At 31.7% G+C, this 20,053-nt stretch overlaps 2 protein-coding genes across 2 annotated transcripts in view; one reads left to right on the forward strand and one right to left on the reverse strand.

Annotated features, from left to right (window-relative positions):
• Nucleotides 1-914: 914 nt before the first annotated feature.
• On the reverse strand, nt 915-6,496 carry LOC143062896 (uncharacterized). Its single transcript, XM_076234711.1, has 4 exons — nt 6,038-6,496; nt 3,472-3,596; nt 1,896-2,075; nt 915-1,030 (listed from the first exon to the last, which is right to left on the reverse strand). The coding sequence occupies exons 1-4, from the start codon at nt 6,277-6,279 to the stop codon at nt 921-923; spliced, it is 657 nt and encodes a 218-aa protein (XP_076090826.1). The 5' UTR covers nt 6,280-6,496; the 3' UTR covers nt 915-920.
• A 208-nt stretch (nt 6,497-6,704) lies between these two features.
• The window catches only part of LOC143062897 (large ribosomal subunit protein eL28-like), a 35,291-nt gene continuing 21,942 nt past the window's right edge, over nt 6,705-20,053 (forward strand). Inside the window, exons 1-2 of the mRNA XM_076234712.1 lie at nt 6,705-6,729; nt 8,670-8,766. Coding sequence (XP_076090827.1) covers nt 8,680-8,766 — 87 coding nt within the window. The 5' untranslated portion in view covers nt 6,705-6,729; nt 8,670-8,679. The remainder of the gene's footprint in view (nt 6,730-8,669; nt 8,767-20,053) is intronic.

The raw sequence follows: 20,053 nt of genomic DNA on the forward strand, positions 1-20,053 counted from the left end.
ATACCACTGTCCTAGGTTAGGGGGAGGGTTAGGATCCCGCTAACATGTTTAACCACGCCACATTCTGTATGTATGTGCCTGTCCCCAGTCAGGAGCCTGTAATTCAGTAGTTGTTGGTTGTCTATGTGTTACATATAGTTTTTCGTTTTTTTTTTTGTACATCAATTAGGTCCTTAGTTTTCTCATTTAAATTGTTTACATTGTCATTTCGGGGCCTTTAATTTTTCATAGCGGACTATGCGGTATGGGCTTTGCTCATTGTTGCAGGGCAATGAAGGCTGTTCGATGACCTATAGTTGTTAACTTCTGTGTCATTTGGTCTCTTGTTGAGAGTATCATACCACTTCTTCTTTTTTATATGAACACATTTTTGTCTCGCACTGGTAATGGATTTTTGGATTTCTGTAAAGTATAAGCATGTGAACTTTTTTTTTTGTGTGGATTTGATTTTAGATGGTCTTGTCAGTTTCTCTTCGATTTCTTTTTAGTCCCATACTGACAAATTTGAAGGGGACTTTAGGTTTGCACTCTGTCCTTGTAGATATTGCTTTGATATTTTGGTATATTGTTCTATCATGAAAAGTTTCAGATCAAGTTCAAATTTTGTTCATGTCTGATAATTTAGTGCAGAGTTGTTTTGGACATAGAAAATTCACAACTTTTTTTCATCATGCTTGAAGATATTGACTTGATATTTGTTATATATTTAACACCATGACAAAATATAGATGAAATTAGCATTTTTGTTCCAGTTCTTTGAATTTTTAACTGGTAAACATGCAATACTCTCAGAATGCGAAGATGTGGTATGAGTGCAAATGAGACAACTCACCATCCAAGTAACAATTTATAAAAGTAAACCATTATAGATGTTTGGTTCACTGTACATCTACAGAATTTGTGGACAACAAACATTTGTGTCATGATACTTTATTTAATGCTACATAAGCTTTGTCTATACATTGTTTGAGTAAGTGTTCATCTTGCAAAAGTTCCTTCAGCTTATCTGGTTCCATCTCCATCAACATGCCTACAAAATAAAATATTGTTAGATTACAAAATACTCCAAATGATATCTCAAGTTTTTAGTGCTTATTAAACTATTAAACCCTCTAACCTTAAGCACTTTGATTTACTTGAAAAGATTTTTTTTTTCAACTACCTGATTTATTGTAAACACATGTGTGATACATCAAGATCTCTGAAAGAATATAAAAGAGCTTTCTTCCACCCATTCAAATATTCCATACAAGTTGCATGGTGTTTGATTTGATTTTCTGTGTTATAATGCCACTTTTAAGCACCTCTTTGGGCTATTTAGTGGTGGCCACTTTTTATTGGTGCAGGAAGCCAGAGTGCCTGGAGAAAACCTCTGACCTTCAATAGGAAAACTTACAATCTCAGTCAATTAAGATTGGAATCAAGTGCATCTGCATGAGCAGGGTTTTAACTCACTATCTCAGTGCTGACTGGCTAGTGATTACAAGGCCCCTTTATGGGGTTTATTAAAAGCATCCTATATTTTGTTTGACATGTAAATGAACAGACAAACAACATAAGTATGTCCTGCTGAAAATAGAGAGGGGCCTCATGGGGGGTGGGGGTCTCATCACATTTCACGAGTTGATTTTTTTGTCAATCATGATTCATAGAAAATAAATTCCCATGATCACAGATCATAAAAATATAAAAAAAAAATTTGTAGAAAAACGGATCACGATAGCAAAAATGAGCCGATCACAAAGAATTAAAATAACCCATCAGGCCTCTCATCAGATGGTAGACACTATAGCTCAAAGTTTTTAACTTGTTTCACACTTAAAACCTTCAGTGGACATATTTCCAATGTTCCTGAGACATTGATTGCTGTAGGATAAACTTGTGACATGATTTACCTGTGATTTTCTCTACATGTTTTGGATATACTGTCTCTATCTTCTGGTACAACATCTCTCCTATAAATTCTCTTTCACTACTGTCAATGGCTAATCTGGCTTTATCTACAGCCAGCTGTAACTTTTCTTGATGTTGCAACAAGACTTTCACATTTTCCTTTCCTAATTCCAAAATCATACCTAAAATATAAAATTATTTTTTTTCTTTCAAATAAATTGCCATTTTCAAAAATAAAAAACTTGTATAAGTCCAATTCATTATAATTTTCTCTAATAGTGAAATATTGTCTCATTGTTTCCTTCAATTTGAAGAAAAGAAAATCCTTCCCTTTGTAAAAACATTATTTTTTTTTAATTCATTGATTATCTCCCTTTACATATTATCTTTAATGATCAGTTTGAAATATTATTTGAATCTGCATAGATGCTAGAAATAAGCAGAATATAAGCATGTCACTTTCATTTTTTTCAAATGGGGACTTGTATTAAAGACAGTAACATCCAATTTCTTCTTGAATATGCATGAAATACATCATCATGTCACTGAAAATTAGCAAACCACACTTGCACTCAATCAATCAAATCAATAACTAACTGATTGACAGATGGTATATCCATTCATATGAATACTTATAATGCAGCAAAAATAGGTATAATATATAATGATTATTAACACAGACAATATTTTCAAAGACTAAAACTCTTAAGTTTGTGTTGGTCAGCCTTTGATGTCTTTTTTTATGCTGTTGTTGAGTGCTGTTTGTATGTCTTTTTTTTCTGTCACAGTCAGTAATAATTTCAGTTTGTGACTTTTTTATTAAGGACGCTTCCCTATATTAACAGCATGCATGTTGTCACAAATCTTTACTCTGACTGGAAAAAACAACAAATTTGAACAAAAATAGACAAAAAAAAAGAAAACGTTCAGTGCATAAAATAGAATGTAAAAAGAAAACGTTCAGTGCATAAAATCAATCTTAAAAATAAAATAATACAGATAAATCATGTAAATTAAAGCAAATTCATGTAAAGAAGGTGTCATTATCACCACTGTCAAATTGTTTGGATTTTGTAGGCGTAGACTTTATAACATGAGAGGTAAATATCACTGATGGGTTCGTTAGATCTACCAGGTCAATAAGGCTATTATTAAAGTGAGTGCTATACAGTATAAAATTGAGAATGGAAATGGGGAATGTGTTCAAGCGACAACAACTGGTAAATATGTCTTATCCACTAAAAATTCCAAGCCATAATAACTAGGGTACAACATATTACTTGAAATAAAGAATATCAAAATACAGTCAGATACATGTATCTTGTCAAAAGCTGTATTATATCTCAATTCCCTTTGGCGTCCGTCTGTCCCAGATACACACTAAAATAGGTTGTATCTCTAATTGTTAAAATTGTTCTTGAAATATAGTTACATGTATAATTAACATTTCCTCATTTATCTGAACTGTTTTAAGTTTGTTAATAACTGCAGATTGTAACCTATTAATATGTTATGTGTGCGTCAAGCATGAACTTTTTAACATTTTACAATAGATAAACCTATACATGATTGAGGTACCTGTTATTTTCGAACAGTGTTCACTGTCAATTGATTGGACAGAATCAAATAGTAGTTCTTCCTCTGTTGATGATGTGTGGTCTGAAACATCTTTTGATGAATACAGATCTACTGGAATAGGCTTACTGTAAATAAAAATGTTTAATTTAAAGCTGATTTCAAATACTGTGATAAAATATTATCTTTCATTTTGAAAAGCTAAGTTTTTTTCCAAAATTCCCTCTATACTCATGATACTAGGGTACATTTTCAGTTTTGAATTCACCTCGGAGTTCAGTACTTTCATGATTTAACTTTTTTTATAGTGTTCATCTCTGAGAATGTTGATCACATCAATTTTTTTTCTGTGAAATGAATATTTAAAATTATCATACATTATAATAATATTTTTTTTAACCATAATGAATAGTCATGAGGGACAATCAACAAATATCTATATCTTCCTTATTATCAAAAGTACAAAATGTAAATATGGTATTACTAACAACTATCCAAAGAACATAAATAATATGCACATAATGCTTATTTGTCATTTGCATAAAAAATACCTTTAATCTATAAATTTCTTTATGATCAGTTATATGCTGGTATAAAAGTAAGAGTCTAAACTTTAGAAATACTTTTCTTTTATTATGACATTGAAAAATAAGGTGATGATAATGGATTGGTATGTTATACCCACATGTAAATTATAACATGCACATCAGCACAAGAACAAGTTAATGTGACATCTGATTGTGAACAGGCTTTGTTTAAAACTGACCTCAAGAGCCTAATTCATAAGGTGCTAGTTCATAAGATAACAATCTGAGTGAAGAAAGATGTGTCACCCAGGTCCCTACCTGAGGATATATTATTTGGCCACTGAGCTCCCATGGGCGGTGTTGGGTGGGGATTGTTCTGGTGGTGGGATAATATTGTAAAGGACACATCTCCATTAACCCTTAGGGAGTGTACATGGATCCACTGTACCTTGCAGTCAATCAAGGGGTGCATCTCAACTGGCGGAACCTTGAAGTACATACATACTTGCTCTTATTCCTGAATGATGCATGTTAAGTGGAAAAGCAGCAAATTTAAGGTCTTTGGTTTGAGCAGACCTGGAATCTTTTAATTTTATATGTCTGCTTAAATTTTTATGCATTGTTTGTTAAAAAAAGTTTTATATTAGGGACGACATCAAAAAATCGATGTAGGATAAAAAACTTAAATCAAATAGTTTGGGAGGGGGGGGGGAGGGAGGTTAAAATTCTGTATATCTAAAATCGATTTTTACATATATCCCTATTGGTAAATCAATTATCAATTTTTCCCAAATTAAGTTAAGAGGGGGGTGGGGGGTCAGTGAAAAAACTATGTGAATTAAGTTATTTATCCTACATTGAACTTTTGATGTCGTCCCTTAAACAATACTACATTATTTAAAGAGGTGTAACATAAAATATTGTTCTCCATGAAAAATTGTCTGTCAGACAAAATTCCATATGAAATATTGTTCAATGACAGTATTTCATAATGAAATATTGTCCACTGACAGTATTCATTAATGAAATATTGTCCCTGACAATATTTTATTATGAAATAGTGTCCTTGTCCATGAAATTTTGTCTCCTCCTTCTGTACAATATTTCAATATGAAATTCTGTTAATGACAATACATTTTTTGTACTTCACTATGAAATACTGATCAATACTGGTTTTGAAAATCTTTTTTAATGGAATTTTTTACACAATTAGAAATAGTACACAAGCATGCATCATGCACATTTCTACATTTATAACTAAAATGGTTTTGTATAGTAAGGAATGTATATTATTACTAATAGTGAGTTTCAAATTTGCATAGATACTTTACAAATGGTTTATTATAGAATAAAGAATTGTCAAATAGATAAAGGAAGATGTGGTATGAGTGGCAATGAGACAACTCTCCATCGCATGTTTCATTGTATTATATTACATTATACTGTACAAATATAAGTCATATACTGACAATTACTTATTTTGTAAATATATACACAAATTCCTATAGAAAATCTCTAACATGAATATATGTTGATAACCTCCCCTTCATGTGACAAAATTCCATGACAATCTGTCTATGAAATAGTGTCTCAATACTCACAAAATATAACCTCCCTTTAACAGGACAAAGTTTCATAGTATACATCTGTGAAATGTTGTCTCAATTCACACAAAATATAACCTTCCTTTAACAAGACAAAGTTCCACAGTATTCATCTGTGAAATATTGTCTATATACAGACAAAATTTCACTATGAAAATTTGTCTTTCTTTGGACATTTTTCCATAGACGAGGACAATATTTCATGATACCAGAGACATATAATACAATGTATTATATGTCTCTGATGATACATAGTTATGAAATATTGTCTTGTGGTACAATATTTCATAGGACAATATATAGCTTTACAGAGGGTCCCAGATAGTTCCAACTATATTGTGCAGTTGTGACATCATGGAAAAGTTGTATTTCAGAACTTATCTTGATTGAAATAAATAACCATAATTAAGGTGTAAATACATATATATTGAACCTTACATGTCTGGGTGGGATACAACTTCATCAACTCTCTTTTTCAAGAAACTATCATCACTAAGCATACGCAATAATTCATCATTTTTCCGTTCAAGAAGGATTCCTGTAACTTTGCAAATGAGTTCTGAATTTTCAGAGACTTGTCCTGTGTTGACAATATGCGAAATTTTGACATACAAGTGTTCACCAAGTATTTCTTGTTTATCTTTTATTTTTGGAACAGGGAATTTTTTACTTGAGCTCATCTATGAAATCTGCCTAGAATAACGTATATTTGCCTAGGATTACATAAATTTGATTATACAAAAAAATCAACAGGGACATATGTCTCTGGTTTCAACTAGACTGGTTCTCTGTCCTTTATCTGTTTGGTTTTGACACGCGTACGTTGCAAGGTAAAGAACCAGCCTATGCATTTAGCCTATGGTTTCAACATGCGTTCTCCAATTGTAAACAAATATATTAATGCGCCCACTCACTTCCGGTAAAAAATTAATTAAAAATAGTTCAATAAATAATAAGTTCAAATTCATTTCTTAACTTATTATATAATTAATCACTGTGTAATTAACGATAAAGTATATATTTTCTCCCTTTTCTAAGTAAAACATATATACATATTTCTAATAATTTAAGTAACCGGAAAACAGCTGAAAGAAGTTCTGACATGGCCTCTTTTTCACTGCTCACCTAAGGTATAACATGTGGATCTAACACGCTGCTTTACTTTGCAGTTTTCCACTTTTATACCCAACAATTTACCACTGAATGAAATAAAACAGTCTTTTTCCATAGTTTGGCAAATGAAATGACTGTCAAAAATAACTTCAAATGAACCATTGTTTGAATTCCAATGTCTAAAAGTTTCAGCTCAGTTCCCCCTTTTTTCTACTTTGACCAAATTTATATTTCGTACACGTTCTGTTTAAATTCAGTTGAGTTATTTAAACTGTATAATGGCTATGCACTTGTCACTAAAGTTATCTCTGTAACGGACTTCATATGAAATTTTAGTTTCTGCATTATTTATAAGAATCCATGATATCTCGGCCTATAACAAAATCGGACTATGACAAACTCGGCCTATAACTTAATCGGCCTCCCAAAATCGGACTATGACAAACTCGGACTACTAGAAGAATATAAGTATAATGTTGGTTGTTGTTGTTATTGGAAATTAATTTTCAATTCTTAATTTGAAATTATTTTTTATCTACAATCAAGGATTTTGTCTTACTATACAAATCCTTGCTACAATTAATTAATAAATAATTTATTGAAGGGGATAAAAAAAAAAAACTTAACAAGATATATAGTACAAAAAAAACTTCTTTTTAATATTGATATATTGAAAATTAACCTCTGATGTGTCTTTTCAGTATTATTATTTGTAATAATGTCCCTCTCAGAATTAATTTTTATTATATGTATATCTTAATTGATTGTGACATCATGCCAGGTGTATCGTTGTATAATTAGTTAAACAAACAACTGGCACATGAACTGTTGACACCTATTTAATCACCCAAGTGAAAACAAAACTACCTGTTATTACACGAAATTAGGAACTAAATATCAAAGTAAATGTATTTTGTCTTGTCTATAAAGCCCCAGTCCCACTAGACCTTTTTTTTTTAATTATATATTGACACATCTGTGTCATCTCTGCTATCGTTCACTAAAATATCGACATTTGAGCTTTATGGACCAGCAATAGGTTGAAAATTATAAGGGATTTTTTTCCATGTTATTTTATAGAAGTATTTGGTAAGATCAAAGAAATCTCTGTTGTTTTTTTTCAATTTTACTCCAAATGTATTTTTAATATTCTATCTATTATAATAAATCACAATAATATTTCAAATAGAAGTTAATTATTCTCATTTAAACTAAACATATCAAATTCAACTCATATAACAAACATTTAATACACTTCTATATATTGTCTTTTTTTTTCAAAAATATTAATTATAATCTCATAAACTCGTATATAAATTTAATATACTAGTATAAGGTTTTTTTTATAACTAGTAAAAAAAATAAACAAACTACTAATCGTAGTCCGAGTTTGTTCAATATATTTCTGCATATAAATAATGGTAGGCCGAGTTTGTTATAGTCCGAGTTTGTTATAGTCCGATTCTGTTATAGGCCGATTTTGTTTTAGTCCGAGTTATCCAGCAGCGATTTATAAATTATATCTTGCTTGAAGTTGAAATATTATTCCCTGCTCTTGCACATCATTGATCACAGGCACTTGTCCTTGATTGTTAAACCCACATACTTCATGATCAGTATAACACAAGGTATGTAAGTCACATAATTGAAAAATGTCACCCAGTTTCAAAATCAGTAGAATTGTCAGTTTTATTTTGGGCTGCCTCTGCATTACAAAATTCTCTTTATTTATAAGATAAAGACCACTGGTGGATCCAGAAATTTTCATAAGTGAGGGCCCACTGACTGCCTAAGACGGGGCCGGCTTTGGTCATGCCATTCCAAAATTTTTCCCAAAAAAAGGGGGTGGGGCCTTGGGCCCCTCCTCTGAAGACCTATCCATTTTCAAAATAGTACATGTACAGTAGTCATGTATATGTAGCTGCCAATGTAAAGCATCTACTTTTGATATTTTCAGACCAGACAAAATGGCAATGTCTGCAGATCTACAGTGGTTAATCATCAGAAACAATTCCAGTTACTTGTTGAAAGGCAGCAGACAAACCTTCAGCACTGTATGTATACTGAATGTATAGCATGATTTTAATTCTGATTAATTTTAGTTATGGTTTAAACTGTAATTCATCACTATAGTCGCCGTCAGCTGAAATTAGTAGCAGTTATCGGTGAAAAATAATCTTAACTATCAACCACGTTCACTCGTGATATAGTTTTTCACATTCCTTTCATAAATCGCCAAAAGATAAAACACTTCTGACCTATCTTTTAATAGATTGCACTGTGATAATCCTGGCCTCACATTTTCTGAGACGATTTTGAAAGGTGGAATCCGCCATTGTTTTTACCGGAAGTGTTTCTGTGGAGTTCAATTTCATAAAATTTGCATAAAGCACGGGAAACTCAATGAAAAGAAACTCCGAAAGTGACGTGTGCCATATGTAAACAAGGGATCCTCATAGAAACGAATATGGCGAAATTACTCTGGAAAATGTGAAGGTCAGGATTATTACAGTGCGATCACTTGAAAGGTAGGTCAGTAGTGGTTTTTCTTTTGACGATTTATGAATTACATGTGAAAAACTTTTATCCCGAGTGAATTGATTGATAGTTCAGATTATTTTTACCGATAACCGCTACGAATTTCAGCTGACAGCTACTATACAGATGTTTCTTTTATATACACATTTAATATTTAGTGCAAGATAAAGGCAAGGGTATATGGCTTGTTCTTGGGTTAGCTTATATTTTGATTGAAAATATATATATACAATCTGCACCAGAATCTATTTAAACGACTAATCTGCAGTCCAATACAGTACGGGTAGGGACTTATTTTTATGGATGTCTTAATCCGTCTAGATGTCAGACTGGTCGGACAGTTGTCCCAGTGTAATATCAAAGTGGAAGGTCGTAAATCAATCTGTACCAGGTTGATTAAAATTAAATTTTACCTGTACAGATATATTGGTATTTATGGAGGATAGATAAATGTAAAATATTGTTTTGTATTCAAAGAGAAAGAATTAAAATTAAAATTAAATATAATTTTATTTTTTTTATAATTTGAAAATGAAAAAAAGACGATTTTTAACAATATATTGTGTTGCCAATTATTTCAATAGTTTTGTGCCAATAAACTATTTTGTATTTGTATTTGTAAACCATAAATATTTCATCTAATTCAAAATAATAAGCCTAATAACAACCAAGACTGTTTTCAATAGAAGTTTAAATCAAATTGTTGAGACTTCAATCCCGTAAATTATACGAGTTTTCGTTGATGGTTATATTATTTCCCCCTTTTAACGTCCTGTTCCTTTATATGTTATTAGAAACTCAATTTTAAGTATAAGGCCAACATATCCTATTTATAAAATATGTATAGGCATTGTGAATTAAGTTATTTTCCTTTTGATACAACTTTCCCCGTCGGAGCCTCTACATCTATTCACACCTGTCAATCATTTCTGCAAGTGAAACATTTTGGTCAGACAGATCACTTGTGCTTTCTATTTTGACATATTTCCCGTTAATCTCTTTGAACGTCAAACAATTGGTTTCTTTTAATACAATATTTATAACGCCGAGATCATATTTCGATTCCTATTTTTAAAAATTTTTTTTTTAAATTGTTGACACTCGAGATAATGCCTTTCTATTATCATGTCTGAAATTTTTTATGAAAATCGCCGGTGTTATAAATATATTTTACAAATTGTATCAAATCGATACACGAAAATCAAAGTTTAACCTTATATAGTTTATTGAATAAATGCACATTTATATCCCAATGGGGTTGAAGGCTAGTCGTACTAGTCGTGATCAGCTGTCTTTACTTTTTCGTTGTCCTTCTAGTCATTCTAAAGCTCGCGCAGTCAGTATGATTTTTTAAATCGATGTTGTATTATTTCCGAAGTTTAAAGGAGGTCTCCAAATAGATATTTAAATGGGAATCCGGGAAATGACTGATAAAAATAAAACAAAAAATAGTTAAAGAAGACTAAATCTTGTTTTGATTATACATGTATGTAAATCGATTAAATTTTTATTCTGGTAAATCGATCAAGAGCCTCAAAACTAAAGCACAACACTGTCAATCATTCCACATCAAATTTAATCATGAATGGATTTTCCCACGGTCGTTCAGTAAGGTCACCTGTGTTTACCGTTACGATATTTCCCGCCATATAAAAATCTCGTGCAGTGGACAAAATTGATCTTTAATATCTTTTATTAGCATTCAGTGTTATTGTGAGTGGAGTCAAGTTAAAGTTCAACCATGTGCACACCGGGCTTTTGATCACTGATATGTGTATCATGGAATTGTCTTTTCACGGCAATTTTTTCTTTTAGATTGCTATAAAAAATATAACATACAAGTTTCCTTTTTTTACATGGATTGTGCGTAAATTAATATTATGCAATGAAGTTCGGGATTTAGGGATTAACCCTTTCGGGATCTGGGAATTCTTTTTTCGCGATGTTAGGATTTAAATTTATTTAAATTCGGGACTTTGGGACTTCGTGTTTTTAAGCCCGGGATTTAGAGATCCGGACCCCTTTTACCCCCTACCCCCAAATGCAGATCAATTATATTGATTTAGCATAATGAACTAACACGGAAATCTTAAAATAAACTTATGCCCGGGAAGAATCAATATTTTCTTCTGGCGTTATTATTTGCGTTCTATTTTAGTTATACATCTCCAACTTTCGGACACTATTTGTTTACAGAAAAAGTAAAAACTACAAAGAATCATCAAGCTACTAATAATATACAAGTATTGCTCACTGTAATTATTTTTATCTCGGAACTGACCCAACACAGACTGAATATTAAATACAAATTATAGAAATATTTTGCATGTGACCGCGTCAAACTAAAACGTATGCAGCAGCACTTGAGACAGCATTCTGCTAATCAATGGATTTACGTGGAAAATAAATCAGTAAAACAAAAATAACCGTAAGCTTCAAGAAATAGAATACATGTAAAAATATATATGTTTAAAAAATTTATGCAAACAAATAAGAAAAAGATACAAAAAAAAAAAAACAAACGAAAAGGAACATAAAATCAAAAATAATTTTTAGAAACAAAGAAAATAAACAGCAGTTGAAATATAAAAACCATAATTAACAAAAATAGGCTATTTTTATTAAAACAAAGTTTTCTCCAGTACTTCACCTGTAAAAATATTTTATGTCAAATACGATGTAGAACTAATATAATCAATAAAGTGACTGAGAGGTTAAAATTACAGGTAACCTGATTCTGAAATCAGTGAACCGTAATTCTAGCAACACAGATTAAGATGAAAGGACCATTCACACCTGGATCTGTTGATTAATGACCATACTACCTACCATAAAAATGTCGGATTATTCATATCCGACTAGACGGATTAAGACATCCATAAAAATAAGTCCCTACCCGTACTGTAGTTTGACATTTATGAAAATTATGCAAATACTTGTCGGGGCTTCAGACTAGCAGCTGATTGCAGACTTTGTAGGTAAAAAAGATCTCCTTATTATGATGCCACCTTGTCTGGTTTTCTCTCTCGTCTTTAGTTTGCTTCAAATAAACTAAATACGCAATTCCTTTTAACACAAAATACAGATCATGTCGATTTTTGGTGGTGTCACTTTAACTGTGCTAGTTTAAAAATATTTCAAACACTGGTTTCAGTGCTTCTGCAAGTGATGACTTAAGTTATTGACACCTCTTATGGGAGTGAAGTTATCACAATGAATATAACAAGCTTACTTGTTTGACTGATGCAGTGGCGTTGAAAATTATGATAGTTTTGGATCATCTTGAAAAGGCTACAGATCAATTTTCCCTTTTGTAAATTTTTCTGCAGATCCTTTCTGTGAAGTAAATAAAAGTATTGAATAAGTCTTGGATAAAAATAATCCTAAGTGGGTATAGATTATGGTTGGTTGATTTCATATAAGTTTATCAACCAGTGTGGCAGGCCAAAATAACGGAATTTAGTGTTTCCTATTTCCTCTCCAAATAATTAAGCTGGGTAGTTTATAGATAGGTAAAATTATTTGCTTTATGAAAACATTTTTATGACCCTGCTGTAGCAGAGGGGTCATAAAGATTTACTCCTATACCTCCAAAAATTGGTTTCTGTTCTCTCACTTTAGTTTGCTGCAACCAAATATAATGAAACTTATGAAATGAAATGCCTACTAACACAAAATACAGATCAAGTTTGAATTTGGACTGGTGGTGTCACTTTATCTGTTCAAGAGTTAATGCTGGTTGAAAAAAAGGAAAAATTGATGATTTTGTTTCTTATCTCTTACATAAGTAAGCCTAAACAGAAGGTTATGAAATTATTCAAAATGCTTATTTACTCTAAATACAGATCAAGTTTGATTTTTGGTGGTGCCACCTTAACATTTTTCTGTCCTCAAAATCTTTTACATTTTCTATATCAAACACCTGGTTTCAGTGCCTCTGCAAGTGATGACACAAGTTATTGACACCTCTTATGGGAGTGAAGTTATCACAATGAATATAACAAGCTTACTTGTTTGACTGATGCAGTGGCATTGAAAAACATGATAATTTTGGATCATCATGCTATAAGCTATCAATTTGTACCCTTCTTTTGTAAGTTTTCTGTAGATCCTTTCTGTAAAATGATAAAAGAATTGAATTGGTCTTGGACAAAATTGGTCCTGAGTGTGGATAGATTATGGTTGGGTTGATTTCGTATAAGTTAATCAACCACTGTGTCAGGCCAAAATAAATAGATTTTGCGTTTCCTATTTCGCCTCCAATTAAAAGAGGGACGAAAAATACCAAAGGGACAGTCTAACTGATAAATCTAAAACAAACTGACAACCCATGGCTAAAAAAGAAAAAGACAAACAAACAACAGCACACATGACACAACATAGGGCCACCCTTAAAAAATTGTTTGTTTGGCATTGCCGACCCACACTATAAGCAGGTGGGTAGGTAGGTAGGGATTTTTTTTTTTTTTTTACATTTAAAAGCTTTATACATGTAAATCATACAGTCTCTAGATCAATGTTGTCTAAAAGATTGCGGCATTGTTGTGTGTACATGTTGGTGGTTTCTTTGAAAGGGGTCAACTGTCAATGTCACATTCTACATCATACAGATAATTTCATGTAAGACATGTTAGCTTGTTAGCTTTTTGGTCATGAATGTTTGTCTCTAATATTTAATTAACTGTGCATTTGTATTCAGATATCGCAGATCAAATTTATTCGTTCATTGTTTAATCATACGTTTTTTGATTGAGTTAAGTCTGCCAATTGATATTTTATCGTATGTTTTTCTTTGTTGTGATGTTATGCTATTGTTTCAGAAAAAGGGAGAAGGTTTGGATCCATTAAAACGTTTAATCCCGCTGCAAATGTTTGCACCTGTCCTAAGTCAGGAATCTGATGTACAGTAGTTGTCGTTTGTTTATGTAATATATACGTGTTTCTCGTTTCTCGTTTTGTTTATATAGATTAGACCGTTGGTTTTCCCGTTTGAATGGTTTTACACTAGTAATTTTGGGGCCCTTTATAGCTTGTTGTTCGGTGTGAGCTAAGGCTCCGTGTTGAAGGCCGTACTTTAACCTATAATGGTTTACTTTTTAAATTGTTATTTGTATGGAGAGTTGTCTCATTGGCACTCACACCACATCTTCCTATATCTAAGACAGTCAGTTTTATTGGCAGAGTTAAACAAAGCACCCAGAAAAAACACAGAACTGAGACAGGAAACTGACAAACTAACCATATAAAATGTATGACGTGAAAATTTAACTTTTATTGTGGGACTGCCCATTGAACAGAGGCCTGATGTCACATCTTGAAGTTGTGGTCACAGTTTGGTAAAATTACCATACGGCCTAGCCAAGATCAGATGTGCATTTCATATTGGGTCTATGTTATAGACTTGTAAAGACAAGAAGATAAACTTTACATAAGTAATACATCTTTGAACTGAAGAAGAGGATGTAGGGTTTCACAATGAATATCAAATATCATGTATAGGTGTTACCGTTTTGAAAAAAAACCACTAAAATACACGCTGAAAATGGGCAAAATTACACGTTATGTTGTTTCATTTAAAATTTACCTTTTTTTATCAATTGATAGTTAATAATTGAACTTAATTTGAACTACATTATTGGTTCACTGTTATAGACAATTTATTCTTCTTTCTTTTACTGGTTGTTGCAACAAAAAATCTTCAGTGGTTACAAAGTTATGATAAAAAGTTGAATACTATGCGCCAGTTATGCAATTTTGTACTTCTGTTTTTAGCTTGCTCAGTGTAGTGATAAAAGAGAAAAATAAATTAAATTTATGCTATTATGTCTTTTATTTTCTCTTCTAGTATATACATTATCAGAAACTACCTCATTTATCAAAATTGCAGTACCCTAGCTGGAGATATATGCCATCAAAGTTGGATATACAAATAAAGTGAAAAAATGTCTTGTCCGTAGACATGCATTCCCTAGTAAACTGGAAGCATAATTACATTTATGTTGCATTGCTAAGTTCCTGTTCTTTTGTAGATATGAAAACACTACTTACATTTTTTTCTACCATCTATTAATAGAGGAAAAAATTCAAAAATATGTCAGAATGTCTTGTCCGTAGACATGTCTTTTTATCAATATTGCTTGGCTTTATGGGTCTTAATTAGTCCTATGTGTTGTTTAAACTTAGAAATATCTTATTTTTAATAAATGAATGGTAATTTAAGTGTTCTCAATTTTTGTAAAATGACTTTACGGGAGTGGATTTTAAAAAGTGTCAGATTATCAGTCATAAAAAGCATACCTTATTTTACTTCAATATTGTTTATTCCAGTTGATGCATACCTTAAAAGATTAACTAAATCAAATGAAGAAAAAGTATTTCTCTCTCTCTTACTTTATCTTTTGCATTTCAGTATTAACAGCAGATGAGGAAGTGTCTACGGACAAGACACTTGTACATAACAAGTATTAAATTCAATTATTTGTCTGCTATGGAACTTAAATCTTATTTATAGGTGATGAAAGTTATCTATTCAAATTAAAACTCAGTATTTTCAACATGAATATAGTCACAATTAATTCTAACAGATTTTTTTTTTAACTGAAATTGTCTTGTCCGTAGACATTACCACAATATATTTCTATCCAATTTCCTTGATTTCAGCCTAATTTGATAGGTAAAATGTATGTTATTCTTTTAAGAGAACACATTCAACTATGTCAAAATTGAGTTTTAATAATAGTTTGATTGTTTTAAACAGTCAGATATATGTATTTCAGTTAAAAGAATGTGTCTTCAGTTTGGCTTAATCAATAAATTATTGAGATATGTAAAGAATTATGGGTACATTTTTGTATTTTCCAAAATTTAAAAAACACAGCTTAAAATTTAAATAGTAACTTTTGATCTTAACTTTAACAATCATCTTTGAAAGCATTTAATTGAATATCAATAAAATGTCTTGTCCGTAGACATTATCAAAATGTATTTGTTTCCATTTTCCTCGAAGTTAAGCATCATTTGATAGATAAACCTGATAAAATGTATGGTTTTTTTTTAAGAGAACACTTTCAGCTGTATCAAAATTAGGTTTTAATAATGCATTTCATTAAATATGAATACAATGTCTTGTCCGTAGACAAAACATATAAATTGTATTGCTAAGTTTGATTGTTTATTGTAAGAATATGCATCAAGTTATTTTAATGTTCTATACACCAAAAGAAAATTTTTTTTTTGGAAGTTTTGTTATTTATAGATAATTTTAGATACAGTTTTATCAGATAAGATTAATGATCAAAGAAAGCTACTGTTGTTTGAAATAACTGTGAGTTAAACATGTTCTTGTCATTTTTTTTTCAATTAAAATGTTTGATATTCAATAATTCTAAACATATTTTGTTGTCTTTGTCATTGACCAAAAATCTGACACTGGTGACCATGTCTTGAAGCCTACCATTTAAGAAAATTATACAGTTTTTAAACACCATTTATTTAATAAAAATATTAAATATTTCTTCCAAAAACTGCATGTAATTATATAAATGCTTCCAGTGTTAGCCTAATGATAGCAATTTTTCATAATTTAAACCATTTTTGAACCAAAATATCAAAAGAGTTTTTCCCTGAGGTGATACTCATTTTTGACTTCATGTGAAACACAAAATGCACATCTGATCTTGGCTAGGCCGATAAGTTAAATGGCTCAACCACTACGGCTCCTTGCACAAATGGACAAAGATTTAAAACTTTGATTGTTTACTTTGGTTTTATAAACATCACTTTCTACAACATATGGGTAATTTCATGGCAGTCAGTTTTAGTGGCGTACCAAACCGTAGTACTTGAAGGAAAACGCCAACCTGCAGGAGGAAACTGACTAACCTTATCACATATGACATGAAAATCAAACCTTAATTTTGCAACTGCCCAACTAGGGCTCAAACCAATACCTAGAGGCTAGTAATCATACATGTATGGTGTGACAAACTACCATACAAACACGTCTACTGCCCCTGATAAGTTTTGAGGATAAAGGATCTGTACCAAATTAGAATAGCAAAATATTAAAAATTTGGAAGGTTGGCACAAATAGACATGGTGTTTATACTAATATTATCCAAGTGCAAGGTTTTTCAGGACTAGGTTTAAAATGTATGATAAATTCAAAATGGAAATATGCAGCAGGACAGACAATTTTTGCAGATAAATAAATTATGGGTTGTAATGCTTGTTTGATTATATCAGAAATCTGGACATGCATTACATGAATACAGATAGATTAATGAGCCCTTAGAATTGTGGAAAAGGAGGGGATTTTATTCATCACTAGTACACTAGATACATTTATAAATATGTTTTTCTATCAGTATCTTTTGTGTTTTAAGAATTATCTTATTCATGTTATGAAGAAATGCAAGAAAAGGGGGAAGTACTTCAATTGACACAAGATGCTAGTCTTTAAAATATGTATGTTTTGTACCAGGCTAGCATCTACTGGTACAAAACTACTATAAACCTGTAAATCTGGGACCATTTTGGTCTTTAAGCTTTGGTGCTTGAATGCATCATTGTGGTTCTGACTATAGTAGATACTTTGTTCTCTGGTTCAAGGGAAAATTTGTCAATGATAAATTTCAAATACTCATTAATAAGTTCAACAAATGTAAGATTCATGCATATTTGTTCTGTGATGTCCCGGTGAAAAACTTCTATCTCATGAAGCGACAAAGTCAAGCAGAAATCATCTGTTTCTTCTTTACAAAAGATAAAATTTGAGTCCTCTACAAGGTCTCTCAGAACGTTTCTTTCAAAGAATAGCTGAAAATTTGATTTTTGATAAAATCCATCTCCCTTAACCAATGCATTGCAGCATAGGGAGATGCTTTCCCCTGCCGGCCTCTTTGACATTACTTTAGGCAGACTTTTTCTATTCCATGTCATTTAAATGTTTGCTCCCAATACAGCGTAAGGCAAGCGCTTTGAAGATCGTGATTTGAAATAAGTAAAGCCAGGAACAAACTCGGCGGATACGATTAAATTCCGGCACAATTTCGATTTTTTTTAAATAAAAAAAAATAAATTTCTGAAACGCAAATAAAATTATTTGGGCGGGCTATTGGTACTTTACGGAACGGAACGGAACGGAACGGAACGGAACGGAATTTCATTTAAGGTATCCAAAGGGGGCATTTATCAAAATTTCGAAAAATCTTTAAAACAAAACAAACTTTAAAATTTCTGTGTTTTACGGTTTTCCATATACAAATAACACAAATGTATACTTAATCTCATCTTCACAGGTGAAATGTGTAATAATGTATAACATCGGGAAATATTCGGATTGTCCTGATAAATTATCATGAAATTAACGCATTTGCAAGTCATGCATTATGATATCTAGACTGACCTCACGTCGTCCTTGATTAGAGACAGTGATCAAAATGAATCTGATTTAAACTTTTTAATTTATTTTTCCGTTCCGTTCCGTTCCGCAAAGTACCAATTGCTCTGAGGAATTGGTATTTAACGGAAAAAACGGAAACAGACATCTTTAATGTAATTAAAGCAGTATGATACAAAAAAATTGTCTGACACCTCTTTTTGCATGAGTGGTATGTGTTTTAGATAGCATTTTCGACTTGATCAATAATAATAAATTTCAGGCAGGTTACACAAAAAGTCTTTCTCCTTCCATCGGTAATTATATTTTAAAAAAGGGGCTTTCAACAGCCCGTTCCGACGATGATTAGAGACAGTGATCCAGTTGAATCTGATGTAAACTTTTTAATTTATTTTTCCGTTCCGTTCCGTTCCGCAAAGTACCAATTGCTCTGGGGAATTGGTATTTAACGGAAAAAACGGAAACAGACATCTTTAATGTAATTAAAGCAGTATGATAAAAAAAAAAATTGTCTGACACCTCTTTTTGCATGAGTGGTATGTGTTTTAGATAGCATTTTCGACTTGATCAATAATAAAAAATTTAACACAAAGGCAGGTTACATAAAAAGTCTTTCTCCTTCCATCGGTAATTATATTTTCAAAAAGAGGCCTTCAACAGCCCGTTCCGACGATGATTAGAGACAGTGATCAAGTTGAATCTGATGTAAACTTTTTAATTTATTTTTCCGTTCCGTTCCGTTCCGCAAAGTACCAATTGCTCTGAGGAATTGGTATTTAACGGAAAAAACGGAAACAGACATCTTTAATGTAATTAAAGCAGTATGATAAAAAAAATTGTCTGACACCTCTTTTTGCATGAGTGGTATGTGTTTTAGATAGCATTTTCGACTTGATCAATAATAAAAAATTTAAGGCAGGTTACACAAAAAGTCTTTCTCCTTCCATCGGTAATTATATTTTAAAAAAGGGGCCTTCAACAGCCCGTTCCGACGATGATTAGAGACAGTGATCCAGTTGAATCTGATGTAAACTTTTTAATTTATTTTTCCGTTCCGTTCCGTTCCGCAAAGTACCAATTGCTCTGAGGAATTGGTATTTAACGGAAAAAACGGAAACAGACATCTTTAATGTAATTAAAGCAGTATGATAAAAAAAAATTGTCTGACACCTCTTTTTGCATGAGTGGTATGTGTTTTAGATAGCATTTTCGACTTGATCAATAATAATAAATTTCAGGCAGGTTACACAAAAAGTCTTTCTCCTTCCATCGGTAATTATATTTTAAAAAGGGGGCCTTCAACAGCCCGTTCCGACGATGATTAGAGACAGTGATCCAGTTGAATCTGATGTAAACTTTTTAATTTATTTTTCCGTTCCGTTCCGTTCCGCAAAGTACCAATT

This window comes from Mytilus galloprovincialis, chromosome 2, assembly GCF_965363235.1.
Source record: "Mytilus galloprovincialis chromosome 2, xbMytGall1.hap1.1, whole genome shotgun sequence".
Classification (NCBI taxonomy): domain Eukaryota; kingdom Metazoa; phylum Mollusca; class Bivalvia; order Mytilida; family Mytilidae; genus Mytilus; species Mytilus galloprovincialis.